The 14,010-nt window shown below is 33.6% G+C and overlaps 1 protein-coding gene across 1 annotated transcript in view; it reads right to left on the minus strand.

Annotated features, from left to right (window-relative positions):
• The window catches only part of LOC117106711 (uncharacterized secreted protein ARB_06907-like), a gene marked incomplete in the record, with an annotated part of 40,885 nt that overhangs the window by 21,444 nt on the left and 5,431 nt on the right, over positions 1-14,010 (minus strand). Inside the window, 9 exon segments of the mRNA XM_033248121.1 lie at positions 7,241-7,310; positions 8,490-8,586; positions 8,862-8,943; positions 9,544-9,658; positions 10,423-10,575; positions 11,006-11,132; positions 12,112-12,206; positions 12,912-12,978; positions 13,928-13,991. Of these exon segments, the coding sequence (XP_033104012.1) occupies positions 7,241-7,310; positions 8,490-8,586; positions 8,862-8,943; positions 9,544-9,658; positions 10,423-10,575; positions 11,006-11,132; positions 12,112-12,206; positions 12,912-12,978; positions 13,928-13,991 (870 nt within the window).

Consider the following 14,010-nt stretch of genomic DNA (forward strand, 5'->3'; position numbering starts at 1 on the left):
AATAATAATAATAATAATAATAATAATTTGTAGAAATTATTCGTATATATTTGGAAAATAGCTTTTAGCTGCTGGAAAAGGGGTTTTCTTTTTATTCTATTTACTGCTTCTTATCATACATAGGTTAACTTATTTTATATCGTATCTTTGTATTGTATTTTAGTATGTCATCGTTTTTATTGTGAACCTTGGAAAACAAATTTCATTTACTTTGTATATGACAATAATTGAACTTGAACATTACTTTAGGGTAACTTGGCGATCACATTGATGAAACAACTGAAAGTATGGAAAGCCGTCACAATGTACTAGACCTAGCATATCAATGATCATTTACCCCTATTTGCTATAAATAATTTATATTTGAGTATTATTATATTATCATTATATCTCAACTTGATGGGTAGTCTCCAAAATTTAAATAGTTATTAAATTTTCAGAAATTAATTGTTGCTTCTGCAATGCTCCCTGTTTTTTCTATTATGTTTTTTCTATTATGTTTTTATGCATTACTCTGACTTTAATTTCGATAAATAAATTGAAAGTGGTTTTCACTACAGATCATCTACCTTAATTAAATTGCCATAAACAATTTATTGTTGTTGTATATTATCATTACACCTGATTAGGGCTCAAAATAATAATTAAAAAACCTAGTAAAGTATAATAATGATTTAATATCAAGAATTTATTATTTGCTAATTTCAGAAATTAATGTTAGCTGATGTTTTTCCAATTCATTCTGCTAATTTCTTTCATGTTATACATATATTAATGAAAAAAAAAAAATAGGTTACAAGATTAATTTTTGACACACAAGGCCATGCACATATTGTGTTTGCACAAATTGAGATTTTGTTAATGAAAACATTTCAATTTTTTTCTCAAAATTTGATTAGATAGGATTGGATTTATTCAGTGTAAACGCCAAGGATAACCCACGGAAATCTGAAGACTTATTTCCAGTGGGGTCAATCTGCTGGTGATTGGGCAGTACACCGAGGGGGAAAATCCCCTACTCCTTTCCGAAGAGTGCACTGTGTTCTTTAACGTGCACATAGGTCATATAGGCACACCAGACCAACGACTTAAATTGTCTCATCTGAATCACAGTGCGCTATTGTAACTTACATTTGAGCCCTACAACTGAAATACAGTTATTGGAATTGAACCGGGGACCAAGAGATCTCCACGGTTCAGCGCACACAAAGTGGCTACAACCAGTTTAGCCGACTAAGCTAAGCTGCTCTGATGACAATAATCATATTATTGTGCACTATATAGTTGTGCACCTTTTCAGAAGAAAAGAAAATTAATAATTGTTTTATACTTCCCCTATTACAAACAAATAATGGATGATTCCTAAGAACATATATAAAAATAGAAAATAGATATAATATAAAATATATAAGCAAATCTAAAGTAAAGTACCTGAAGAAAACATTACTATCGCCATATTCTTCTTTCTTATTCCAACCAGCCAATGAGATTACAGCAAGAGCTCTGTCAGGGTAGTGAGTTGCAAGATGCCATGCTCCATGACCTCCCATAGAATGACCTGCGAAGATCACATGGTTCTCATCTGCTTTATTCCTTAACCATGGTGATTTCTTTGTTAACTGTTGTAAGAAAAAATTGTTTAAAAAATTGAATTGATATTATATTAATAATTATTTTATTTATACTATTTATAAATTTTTCTCTAATTCTAAATATTCACCTAGAAGAATGGCACAGTGGTAGGGCTTTAGGCTTTTCGATGAGAAGGGTTTCAAGCCTAATTGTTACACTTGTTCATGTGTGCTGCTGCCTTCCCATCTAAAGGGTCAGGAACTGTCTGGTGGTGATGGGCAGTACACTGGGAGACAATCTTCTATTCTTCTCCCAAGAGTTATGACTGCATTCTTTGACATGCAAATGGGCCACATTGCACACAGGTCCAATTAGCTTAGCTAGCATTTCAGCCCTCCTTCTCCAGAAGAGCAGCGATGGGAATTGAACCAGAATCAAGATCTCCATGGCTCAGCACACACACAGTGGCTACCACCACAAAACTTGAATTATTGAACATAAAACGTAGCCACGAAGCTGACGAGCCAGTTCCTATAAAACGTAGGCGAGGCTGAACTTGATCAATTTGATTTAACATACCTCGTTGAAATGCTTGAATAGCAGTCTCCTGTGGTTGTGTAATGATCAGTTTACATATAATTATTATAAAATCTAAGTTATCCAATATTCTTGGGTATCACTTAATCAGAAACCATAATGATACCAATTGGCTTTCCCCCTGGTCTTTAGAACCTTATTAAATTTAGGCAATGGACGTGGTGCAATGATGGAGACCTATATGATGTAATTTAGAAGTAGGTAAAGATCCCAGATTCGAAGGGTTAAAAAAAACTATAATAATAACTTGAAAAATATAATTTTGTGCAAGTGGTGGTCTTAAACTAAGAAAATTAAGGTCAGGGTGAGAAATAAAAATAAAATGTTGACCATTTTACCAACAACCATACTTACTTTCTTTGACACTTATTTTGAACACTGCCATTAGGACATTGTTTAAATCACTAGCCTACAGTATATACTGTAGGCAATACCAGAGAGGTACATTCCCATTACATTATGGTTTTCAATTTCTATAGTGCATGATACAGTGCATGACAAGCGTTATATTACCACCACTAATACGGAGACTCTCAGCTCAGTTGTACATGGCATTGACACTCTGTGTTTTTAGCATTGTTTTGAAGTAATAACCTATCAGTTATAACTATAAACAACGCTTACGTGAACAATAATATACTTGGCTTTTATTGTTTTCAGCAACAGTAGCGTATCCAGGATTTAAGGAAGGTGGGTGCCAATGAAATGAGAGTCCACACCATGTCAGCGCCACCATGGTTGGTGGTGAACGCAAAAATTTCAGTATTTTATACCACTGGATGCCCGGAAATGGAACTTAAATTACTGTACCTTTTAATTCTTTCTATTTTTGACGAATTGAGTTAAAAAAACCCCAATTAATTAAATAGGTGCCCGAAAATGAAACTTAAATACTTACAATTCTAAAAACTACCATATTCAACTGAGCCCAACCATGGTTGGGGCTCAGGTGAGAACATTTTGACAATTTGAGGCTCGTTAGATGCCCAAAAATAAGACTAGAATAGTACAAAATTTATGATATCTACATGGGCCCCACCATGGTTTTGAGGTGCAGACGAGTAAATTTTTAGAATTTGAGACTATATAGATGCCCGAAAATGGCACTTGGACACTTAAAATTTTCTATTTCTCCATTGTATACACCAATTTTAATGATGTTCTGTTGTAGTAATCTAATACATTGTTTAAAAATATTTTTTTATAAGAATATTTTTTAAACTAACATCAGGGCTATGATGAAGCAAAACAATAAAAACACTTCAAATTCAAAACAGGAAGTTTATTCAAGAGAAAGCTTGTTACCCACAACATTGTTATTTTAGTATTTTGCCTTCTGACATTAAAAAAAATCTAAGATTAGACCCATGAACAAAAAATAATATTGCTATGGTACACTTTCAACCAATACATACAGGTGGGGATCTAGACCTTTGCACCGTTCGCCATGACGAATGTCAGGGTGAGAAATAAAATTATATTTAAAAAAAAATATGAAGTGATTGCAGTGCCTGGTGGTCTGGCAAATTCCAACTCTTTCTGTCAGAATGCCATCTACCTAAACCAAAGACGAAAATATAGACAAAAATTCAATACATTTTTGCATTGTCTGACTATTAATTAAAAGGGACTGTAAATAATTATAATTAAATTGGCTGCGCGATATACTGTTGAGTTTATTATGCATATTTAATTAATTTTCTGGTGGAAGCAAAATCACACCAATCAAGTTTGGTTTTGGTCAGAGTACAGTTGTTGAAAAAATTGCATTAATCTGCTTCCTTTAAGAATAAGTTACATTATGACCAAGTTTTTATCATAATATGAATCTTAAACTGTAATATTATTAACTAAGACCAATCAACACATAACAAAAAACATATACATATCAAAATTATTATGTTTAAACTTTCCTCGATGGTGCTTGCATAAAATGTAATGTCTTAGAATTTGGATCTAACATGTGTATAATGATATTGATAAACATTCAAAATTCTTTGTACTATATTATGCTAAACAGCTACAGAGTTATGTTGTGGTCATATTAGACTATAATATTATTATTAAAGAAGTCCATTCAACAAACAACATAAAACATATACATGTTATTAGGTTAAAGTTCTCATGTCGTTGCATGCATAAAACGTAGTTTCCAAAAATTTGGATATCTGTGATTGACAGACAATTCTCTGTACTATCTATACTAATTTAACGAGTGAACTTCCTTGATTTAAGGAAATATAAATGTATATTGAAATATGCAAAGTTTAAGAGGTTAGAAATTTAAAAGTTAAAGGAATGTTGTGGTCATATTAGACTGTAATATCATAAAGACCATTCAACAAAAAACATAAAACATATTAAAATTATTAAGTTAAAATTTCAACTTCAGTGCATGAATATAACATAATTTTGGGATATATGAGATATACATAATGAATAAGAAGAAATGAATATAAGTCCTAGGCAAGTGTATAATGGAATCTAGTCAGATTTTCTGCAAAGTAGACTTGCCACAAATCCCTTATTATTATTATTTTTTCTCATTCTGGATAGCGCCACCAACGAGCAAGTTAATTTTGAGACAGAATAGGTACAGTACAGTAATAAAAAAACAAAAGAAATTAGAAGAAAAAAAGAATTAGGTATGGCATGCAATAAGCGCAATAAAACGTGAGTAACCCAAAATTAGCGGCTGGAACCCAGGCTGTGTGTGTAGTAATTGACCTGACATGCCAAATCTATAAGGCCAACAAAAAGAGTCTGAAAAACTTCTGAGCGGAGTTTTGGCAATGTGAGAGGAGTTTTCCCAAGACATGGTACCAATGTGATCGGATTGTAAAATGTAACCGTTTTGACTCACAATCAGCAATACCACAGTGAAAGACTAGGCCTAGGCAGAAAATCAACACAGCATCAATCACAATGAGCGTACCGTAGGCATCACCTACAGTAGTTTTGATTTCAAACTGACAGGATACTTTCCGTTATTAACTTGCAATTTGCGCGTGTTTTAGCTTCTCTTTTGGAGGAAGCTCAACACTACTACTCGTTTTTCGAGCACTGCCTATCATGGCCTAACCTAGGCCTACATCCATATCGCTCTCATCGGACTCCATTTTCGAAATCGTGCTTTACTAGACTGTTGTTACGAAATCAGTAGACCTTGGAACTATATACAGTTCAGAGTGCTCTCTGACATCAATATGGCCACTGAAATTTGTTTTTTCAAAATCAGTTGACCATGGAGCGCGAATACAATTTGTTTCCGTATACAGTTTCAGAGTGCAACTCTGACACCGATTTGGTCAACGAAATTGGATTTTTCCAAATCAGTATACCGTGCGAATAAATTTTTTGTATTCAGTTCAGAGCACTGTTTTCAGGACGAAATTAAGTGGTCTTGGTCTTATCTAAATCATAGGATTATCATTTTTATTCGCAAATGCGTGATTTATTTCTGTTGGCCAAAATGTGTTAAAAGTTGAGATTTTCAACCCAAAATCGGAGTGCGGAGTTTTGCCTAAATAGACGGAGTAACTCCACCGAAATCGGAGTGGTTGGCATGTCTGTGACCTACTTGATTTGGATAAAAGGTAAGCCCACTAGACACTGAATTTCAACTGAAGAAAAAATACACAGTGGTTTCTTAATCAGTCATTATAAATCTTACACTAACGAGAAGAAAACAATGTAAACTATCATTAACCGTTCCTGAGTTATGTCAACAGAGAGTAGGTTGTGTCTAAACATACAGGAGGAAATTAGCCCTTTTTTATTCCTATTAAAAACTTAATTAATAACTTGTGGTCTGTCAAAAAGAAAGTGGTCAGATTGAAACCTGAGCAACCGTGCCAGTGGCTACAGCCCTGTAATGATGACTTTCCTCCACAAATGTCTGTTTTCTATAAGGTGTGGCATGTACTGCCGCAGTGTGATTAGATCCTTTTATAATTGCTCGATATATGTAGTCGGGGCTGTTCTTGATTCCTTTTCCCATGGGTTGGTTCCCGAAAGAGAACCCTTATCGAAGTACTTAAAACACTCTATCGACCATCAATCCCTTGCTAGTTTATAAAAGTGCCAGATTCTTCCAGGTATGGAATACGCCTGCTGCATTCATGGCCTACTACCCAAATGTGAAGTGTCATTTTATAAAAGTATTGAATACCTTTTTTGCAAACTTCTTTTTTAAAAACGCTACACATTCCACCTATCCTTCAATATTTAGACTTCAACACCCCTCTTTTTGAAAACCGAATCAAGTACCATCTTCTCTGCAAACTTGGGAAAATTGACCAAATGGAATCTCACCCTCTTAACACCTCTCTTCCATTCCGCCGCCATTGCTCTACATCTCTTCGCCACGCTAGGGACTCTGCATCCCTACATATCGCATGTCGAACTTCTCGTTTTGCAAATTTATATAGGCCTATATCAATGTGTTCTTTTGTGAATTTCATAACTTTTTTGTGCATGTTTTTTAGTGGATATTGGCCCATGATGACTTTGAAGCATATAAAAGATATTGAATTGAATTGAATTGACAGTTTATTCAGTCAATACATAAAAAAATTTAACAATTCATTATTAAAGTAAATAAAGTTAATTATTCAAATTTTGATGGCTAGTTACTCTATTCAAACATGATGTCCCTCTATTATTCATCTTTAGTTTAGCATGTCATATGTGAGCTGTCATGACAAATTGAGTCTTGTGATACGCCAGGTCAATTTGATAACATATATTCAAGAAAATATATCTGATATAAGATTCATAGTAGCAAAAGTTTCAAGTTGATATACCCAAGGTAATCATGTTTTTGAGACACATTTTGTAAAGCTTGTTTTCAAAATTGATAGGAAAACCAACACAAAATTTATCAGTTGTTTATCTTTAGAGGCAATTTTTGAAATGATTTCACTCAACCTAGAAACATAATTTAAAGTCCAAAATAAAGCTTATATATTCATCTATCTAAATACATCAATAACTCATTTTTAATTTTTCGTACCACAGGACTCATTTTGTCAGAACAGCTCACATATTTCTTGGGATATTTATTCTTTACCTCTTGTAGTTTATGGAGTGCGGTCATGGCCGTCAGGGTACCAGGGCCTTCCCAATTATGTGCACCATGCCTAGAAGAGAAAAACAATGACAACACTGACAAAAGCTTTAACAAGGTACAGAATAAAATGGCGCTCAACAGTTGTTGTTTATAAATATTCGAACTCTTTGTATGATTTTCCTCTTGGTTCTACTGTTGCTGCTTGTAGTAAGGTCTGCGGCATGTCACTTATGGTCGTGTTGTTTGTACTAAATGTGGTATATTTGAGAGATTACCATCTGAGTTTAATGCCCTTCCCATATTTGATAGCTTTAATATTACAGTAAAACATCTATTTTACGTACCCTTTAGTACCAAGGGGTGTTTGTAAATTAAAAAATTTGTAAACTAGATCGGGTGTCAGTTTCCAATACCTAGGCCAACTATCCCCTGCCACTGAACGCCGACAGGCTGACGGAAGCCAGGCCAAGCACAAACTGACAGTGCAGCAGCGTGGTCTACTGCACTAGAGCCTAGCTGAATTGTCCTTCGATAAAAACCAAATTATCTTAATCGCTGGCATTCTTCCACTTAACAAAATACTATATTCTTATTCAAACATCTGTGTGTTTTATGGACCTTTCTATCTTGTTGTTTCTTGTTGTTAGATCACCAAATGGTGTCGTTTACATACATTTCGCGATCATATCTAGCATTCACAATGTCAATCATTCATCATCGTAAACATGTGCGCTCAATCCGACGACACTTGCGTTGGTAGTTCATTGTTCTGGTTAGGTTTATTATATCAGAAATGGAAGAAAAGATCGAACTGTTAATAAATAAATACAAAAAACTTGCTTTTATTAAGAAAAATATACATTATCACTTTGTAAAAATGTGCGCAATCAAACTTTTTTTACAGGAATAATTGGTCGATGATGACATCATCAGTGGCAAAGACCATTCGTAAAATTGCCCATTCGTAAAATGGATGTTCGTAAAATGGACGTTTTACTGTATTAAAAATAAGATAAATAAATCAAGCTCAGTGCTATTTCACATTTCTAGTCTACATTTTCGATAGTTTATTATGTTTAGTGTCACCTGTAAGTGGTGCTTTCATCACTGTTGGTTTTTGCTGAATAAAAAAGTCAAACTATGCATATGTTGAAAACAAAACTTAACATTTTTAGAATGTGGTGATATACTGAGGTGAAAGAGGGGTTAAAATCTGAAATTCTGTTGGGTACAAATTAATTTTTCACACCTGGTGGGGGCCAGAACCCAAGCAGAGTCAAGTCCAAATATCCAATCACCATTTTCCATGCGCTTATATCCATCGGCTTGGTTTTGGGCAGAAACACCTAAAAAAAAAAAACAACAATTTTGCTAAATATTTACTGTGACACCACCTTCACCTTCCGCTCCAGTCCCCCTCCCATGGCTGCACCAAACACATACACTACACCATTCTGAACATATTATTATTATGAAATGTTCAGATTGCTGTTGATCCTTTTATTGAGAAGGCAGAGAACAATGTTTGTACACGGAGTAGGTGGTCCCCTGGTGTATAGTATAATCACTACGACAGTTTGGGCAATATCTATGTGAGGCTCATAAAAGAAAATGAACTTACCTGTTCCATGCAGAGTCAACACAACAGGACATACCTCTTGAGGGCAGTCTTTCGTTGGACTAATGGCTGCTGCCTGTTGTATCTGGAAAACAGAATAAAATCTAACAATAGGGTGTATAACTGCTCTCTTATAAACTGTAATATAGTATAGAGTACAGCAGTCGTGTCGTCACAACACCAGGTGGCGCCCTGACGTTGGTTACCGTTCATTACGCCTGAATGACTTCATAATTTTAATGGTTTAGAATCGGCTTTCTGGAATAGGCATTTTAAAGCCTAATAATTTAGCATTAAAATGTACTAAAAACACAAAATTTTGCATTATATTAGTTATCGAACTCACATTTAATCATCAATATAAAATTTACAAAGAAAAATTTAGATACAACATCTTAATAATTATGTTAGAAATTGGGATAAATGGTTTGTCAGTGGAGAAAATGGATCCTGTTGATCTTAACAGTGTAGTACTCTATATTACATACTCCAAGTATCGAAATTCTTGGGATTCAATATTTTGACATTAATTATGTCATTATCAGGAAAATAAACTGTATTTTAGAAGATAACTGTCTCACCTTTATAATATAAAGTCTTGGGTAAAAATTTGAATCATTTATAGATAAATAGAGATTGAAATTAGGGATTTACTTTCTTCTCAATGGTTGCAGTTAATACTTACTGATCCATCATGGTCTTGGAATGTGAAAATGAATGACTGGTGTAAGTGACGACACCTCAAGTTAATTGTCACATGATCACTGTCTGTTTCTGCTGTGCTGACTGTCAATATAAAGCTAGTAAAAGAAAGATATAAGTGTTGAATGATCCATGAAACCAAACTAATAGCTATTGTGAACAAGCTTTAGTGCACAACACTCCTTGTAGACAGTGCAAGGTCAATCACCAAACTTTATTAAACATTATTCATATACATTAATATTATAATATTAATTTGATTTTTGTCAATGGCACTAAGTTTTCGATGAGTCATGAAGTCTTTGGAAATTAACAGAGTTTTGCACTCAAGCACTCAAGAAAAATATCTCACAAAAGAATAAATTTCCCACAAATCCAGAATGTTTGCATGCAGTGGCATATCTGGGATACTTGGAATACAGAAGCTGATTGGAAGGGGTGGGGGGTGTACACGAAGTTGAAGTGGGGCTTAATATTTACGTGAGGGGGAGGGGGGGAATTTGGTTGCAAAAAAAGGTGATTTGAGGTGATTTTGAACTAGTCAATGCACAATTCTTAATGGGCAATGAATGGGAAGTGCAATATTTTTTTTTTGGAGAGGGCGGGGAGGGGGGCATGCACCACTGAGCACTCCTTGGATACTCTGCTAATGCATGGTGTAGTGAAGTCAGCTGACCATAGGTATCACTCCCGACAGCAAAAACACCTGTGTTAGCAAAGCTCATTCCAATTTAGAACCTCTGTTTTGTTGTGTATTTTCTATGTACTTCAAGAATAAAATATACAGTATATGATTAAGATTGTGCATGTAATGTGTGGGTATAATTGTGATTCTTGACAATGATCATACTTAGATTATCACCTGATTTCTTTACACTCCCGCGATTGGTCATTTCCACTTTCACTTTCCTTGAACTGAAATTTCACCGGCATGGTTTGTCCAGGTGCTATGTTCACAATTGGTCCTTGTATTAATTTAATTGGGATACCTGTATTTTGCTGACTAATAGATACCCTATAAAAAGTATAATATGTTTATTTATTATAAATGTAAATGTTGAAAAATCAATGGTTTTATTTCTTTCACATCAACAGAGAAGAGTAAATTTGCCAAATACGGGATGATGGATGCTCTGTAAAGGCCAACAACAGCATCTCACGACCAGCTCAACGCAATCTGTTGCTGCGTTGGATCTGTGTGAGTTAAACCCTTACAGGATAGGTCTGCATCAGAGACAGTTGTTGTTTAGTATTCTCACAACTAAAAAATTATCCTTGACAATAAATCGCGAAACTGTCTGAGTTGGCCTTAAGTTGTCTGTAGTCATGAGAAGAAAAAAAAAATCTTGGTGCTACGCAGGACACTGGAATTTGAAAATATGTATTTTATGGTAAGTATTAAGCTACATTGAATACATTCAAAATGGTTTAAAAAGGTGGCTTACTTGACTTTCTTGAGCCATTTTTTTGTTTGTAGGTTGGTGATTGGAAGGGCTAGCACATCACCTAGTATGTGTCCATTCACTAAGTCTGGTTGCATAGATGGACGATGAACCTGAAATGCATGTGATCCTAGTAAAAAGAATATTGAATAAAAACATCACTATGATATTTTGTCATCATACTTTTTAGATAAAGATATGGCTGATTCAGTGTTTGGAAACTGGTTTACATACCCCTTATTTTAGGTACTAGGACATTTCATAGATAAAAACTTTGTCCCACACCCCTATTCTGAACATTTTGCTCGACATTTTGCAAACAAAACATTGCTGACAACATTTTGATCCAACATTATTGTACCGCTGTCAAATAAATTATTTGGCTAAACATTTTTCGCATTTTTTGCTGACAGCCCTCATCATCTGCTATTATTTAGTGCATACAGTAGTTATTTCATTTTCCGTAAGAGTATACAGTATGTTAACAACTAGCCATACCCCCTCCGACTCAATCATTGTCCCTTCGACTTAGCTTACGTACCATTAAGCCCTTTGGCTAGCGTCAGTCTAAGTAGACTATGCAATAAAATATAACACACAATGCTGTTTTACAGGAAGATATTGGCATAGTTAGACAGACATTAGTTAATGTTAATTAATATTATTATATTTCTTTATTTATAATTGTATTTCTTATTTATTTTTAACATTTACAGATTATTTCAATTAGTTATTTGCTTCCTGCAGCTCTGAGGATTACTGTGTAATCCAATCCTAGAACTAAACTGATGAGCACAAGAGCAGCAGGTAAAAACAGCATAGTTTGTGAGAGACCTCTTGCTTTGTTTTTACTAATTCCACTAATTTCAATACTCTACATATGCCACTGTGGTTTGGTGTATGTCTTTTTGTATAATCAAAATGTCTATTCAGTAAATAGTCTTTCGATGACGAGGGTTCAATAACAACCATTAAATAACATCATGTCACCTAATTATGAGTATAAAAAATGTTCGCAACTGACAAGCTAAAAGTGACATTTGAGCGATAGCTCTATTTACTGCCATTCCTGATAGCTATGATAAAAAAAAAAAAAATGTTTCTTTTACCTTCTAATTTGAGTCTACATTGAAATGTCATGGGGCCTTTAGATCTCAACGGAACATAAAGGGTGTGGATGCCAGGAGACAGATGAATTCCAAACCTAAGATGAGAAAAAAATAACACAATATGAATCGCAGTAAAAACATATAACATAATGGCAAAGTGTTAGAAATGCTGCCGAAGCTGGTGAAGAATCCACATTAAAGGGATTACAAGTGGGGTCGTTTCAGTGCAGTGTTTAGAGACTATAGAAACACATTTGTTACAGAAATGAACAAATTCTACTTTCTGTGCTTTTATTACTGTTTGTTTTCTCAATCTACCTCAACACTGTTAAAAAAAAAATCCTTAAATTACCGATATTATTAATGAATCTGTAAATATTAAGTGGATAGTATTTTTTCGATGTTAAATTTCTTTAACTTTTCAGGATAAGCAATTAAAGATGTATTGTCCACAGAAAATGACAAAAAGTCATAAAAAATAATTTTGAAATTAACTTGCTCATTCATTATGATGAAAAAAAAAAAACATTTCCAGTGAGTGGAAATGTTTCTATTATTTTTCACTGTAAAGGTATGGGTAAACATTTTTTATTTCTATGATCAAGTTGATAATTATTTTTTATTACTTCAAAATTACCAAGTTTATTTGCCAAAATGATGTTTTGTTATTTTTGCATGAGACAAATTCTTCGAAATACTGAATATTGTTTTTTAACTTTTTAAAGTTCAACTACAAAGAACGTAAATCTTTTTAACATTCTTAAAATTGTTGCTTATTTCCATTGTTTGTGTAAACCTACCAATATTCTGTTCTTCGGTAGACGTCGCCTGTAATGATGACATCATCAACAAATATGTGGCTGACTCCTACATGAAAAAAATTCAGAAGAAAAAAAAAATATTCATAAGAAATGTTATAGCACCCTCAATCTCTATTCAATACACTGAAAGCATTGTTGTTAAATGGTGGATGGATCATAATGAATCATAAACTACACAATATTAAAAATCTCAATGCAATAACTGAATTAATCGTTAAAATCAATTACTGACAAAAATTAAGTTACATACAAGCTAATAACATGACACATTTTAACTGTCTAATGCGAAAAATGATGGATTATATTAGAAATGGGTTCAACATCAAGCAGGTGTTTCCCTACAAAGAAATCAATACCACAGGATTTTGGTATTTAATATTAATACTATTTTCTTAATAATCACATTCTCAAGGGCATTTATGAGAGGAAATAAAATATTCAGCTGTGCAATATAGATCTGAAAAGGTTAATATGCCATAATTAATTTTGAAATCATATAATTGGAAATAGAGCAGACTTTTAGAAAACATATATGTAATAAAATTGTTAATTTTGCTTATTTTGTAACTGTAATTTTAGTATTTATGATAAATTACCTCATCTTATTGTATGATATTTAATATACCGTACATTAATAACCATATATTTCAATGTGCTTTTCTGTCAGGAAAAGATCACAGGATTGATATTTTGCGCTATCTCTTATCGTCCTGAATAACAGGTAGGGCAAAACATCACCCATATATTAAATAACCGTATAATTTTTGCAGCTTTAAAATGTATAGTATGCCTTTTATTGTTTGCAACGTCCTATATTATTATGCATTTGTAGCAACCAAAAAGAATTGTATTTATGATATAAAGCTTTCTTGGATCTTGCCCATCCTTGAAAGCTGAAAATTGGAGATTTATGTTTTAGGTAGGAGTGATGTGAGTAGTGTGGAAGTTCGGGGAGGAGATGTTAGTGACATGAATTATAATGTTTTTCAACTTACCATGACACTGTACCAAAACATTTTCATCTTTACTATTAACAGCAAACTCTCCAACAGCCCATCCCTTACAAAAAAAAAAAAAA

This window comes from Anneissia japonica, unplaced genomic scaffold, assembly GCF_011630105.1.
Source record: "Anneissia japonica isolate Jap-2015-1 unplaced genomic scaffold, ASM1163010v1 scaffold287705_len1045735_cov187, whole genome shotgun sequence".
Taxonomy (NCBI): domain Eukaryota; kingdom Metazoa; phylum Echinodermata; class Crinoidea; order Comatulida; family Comatulidae; genus Anneissia; species Anneissia japonica.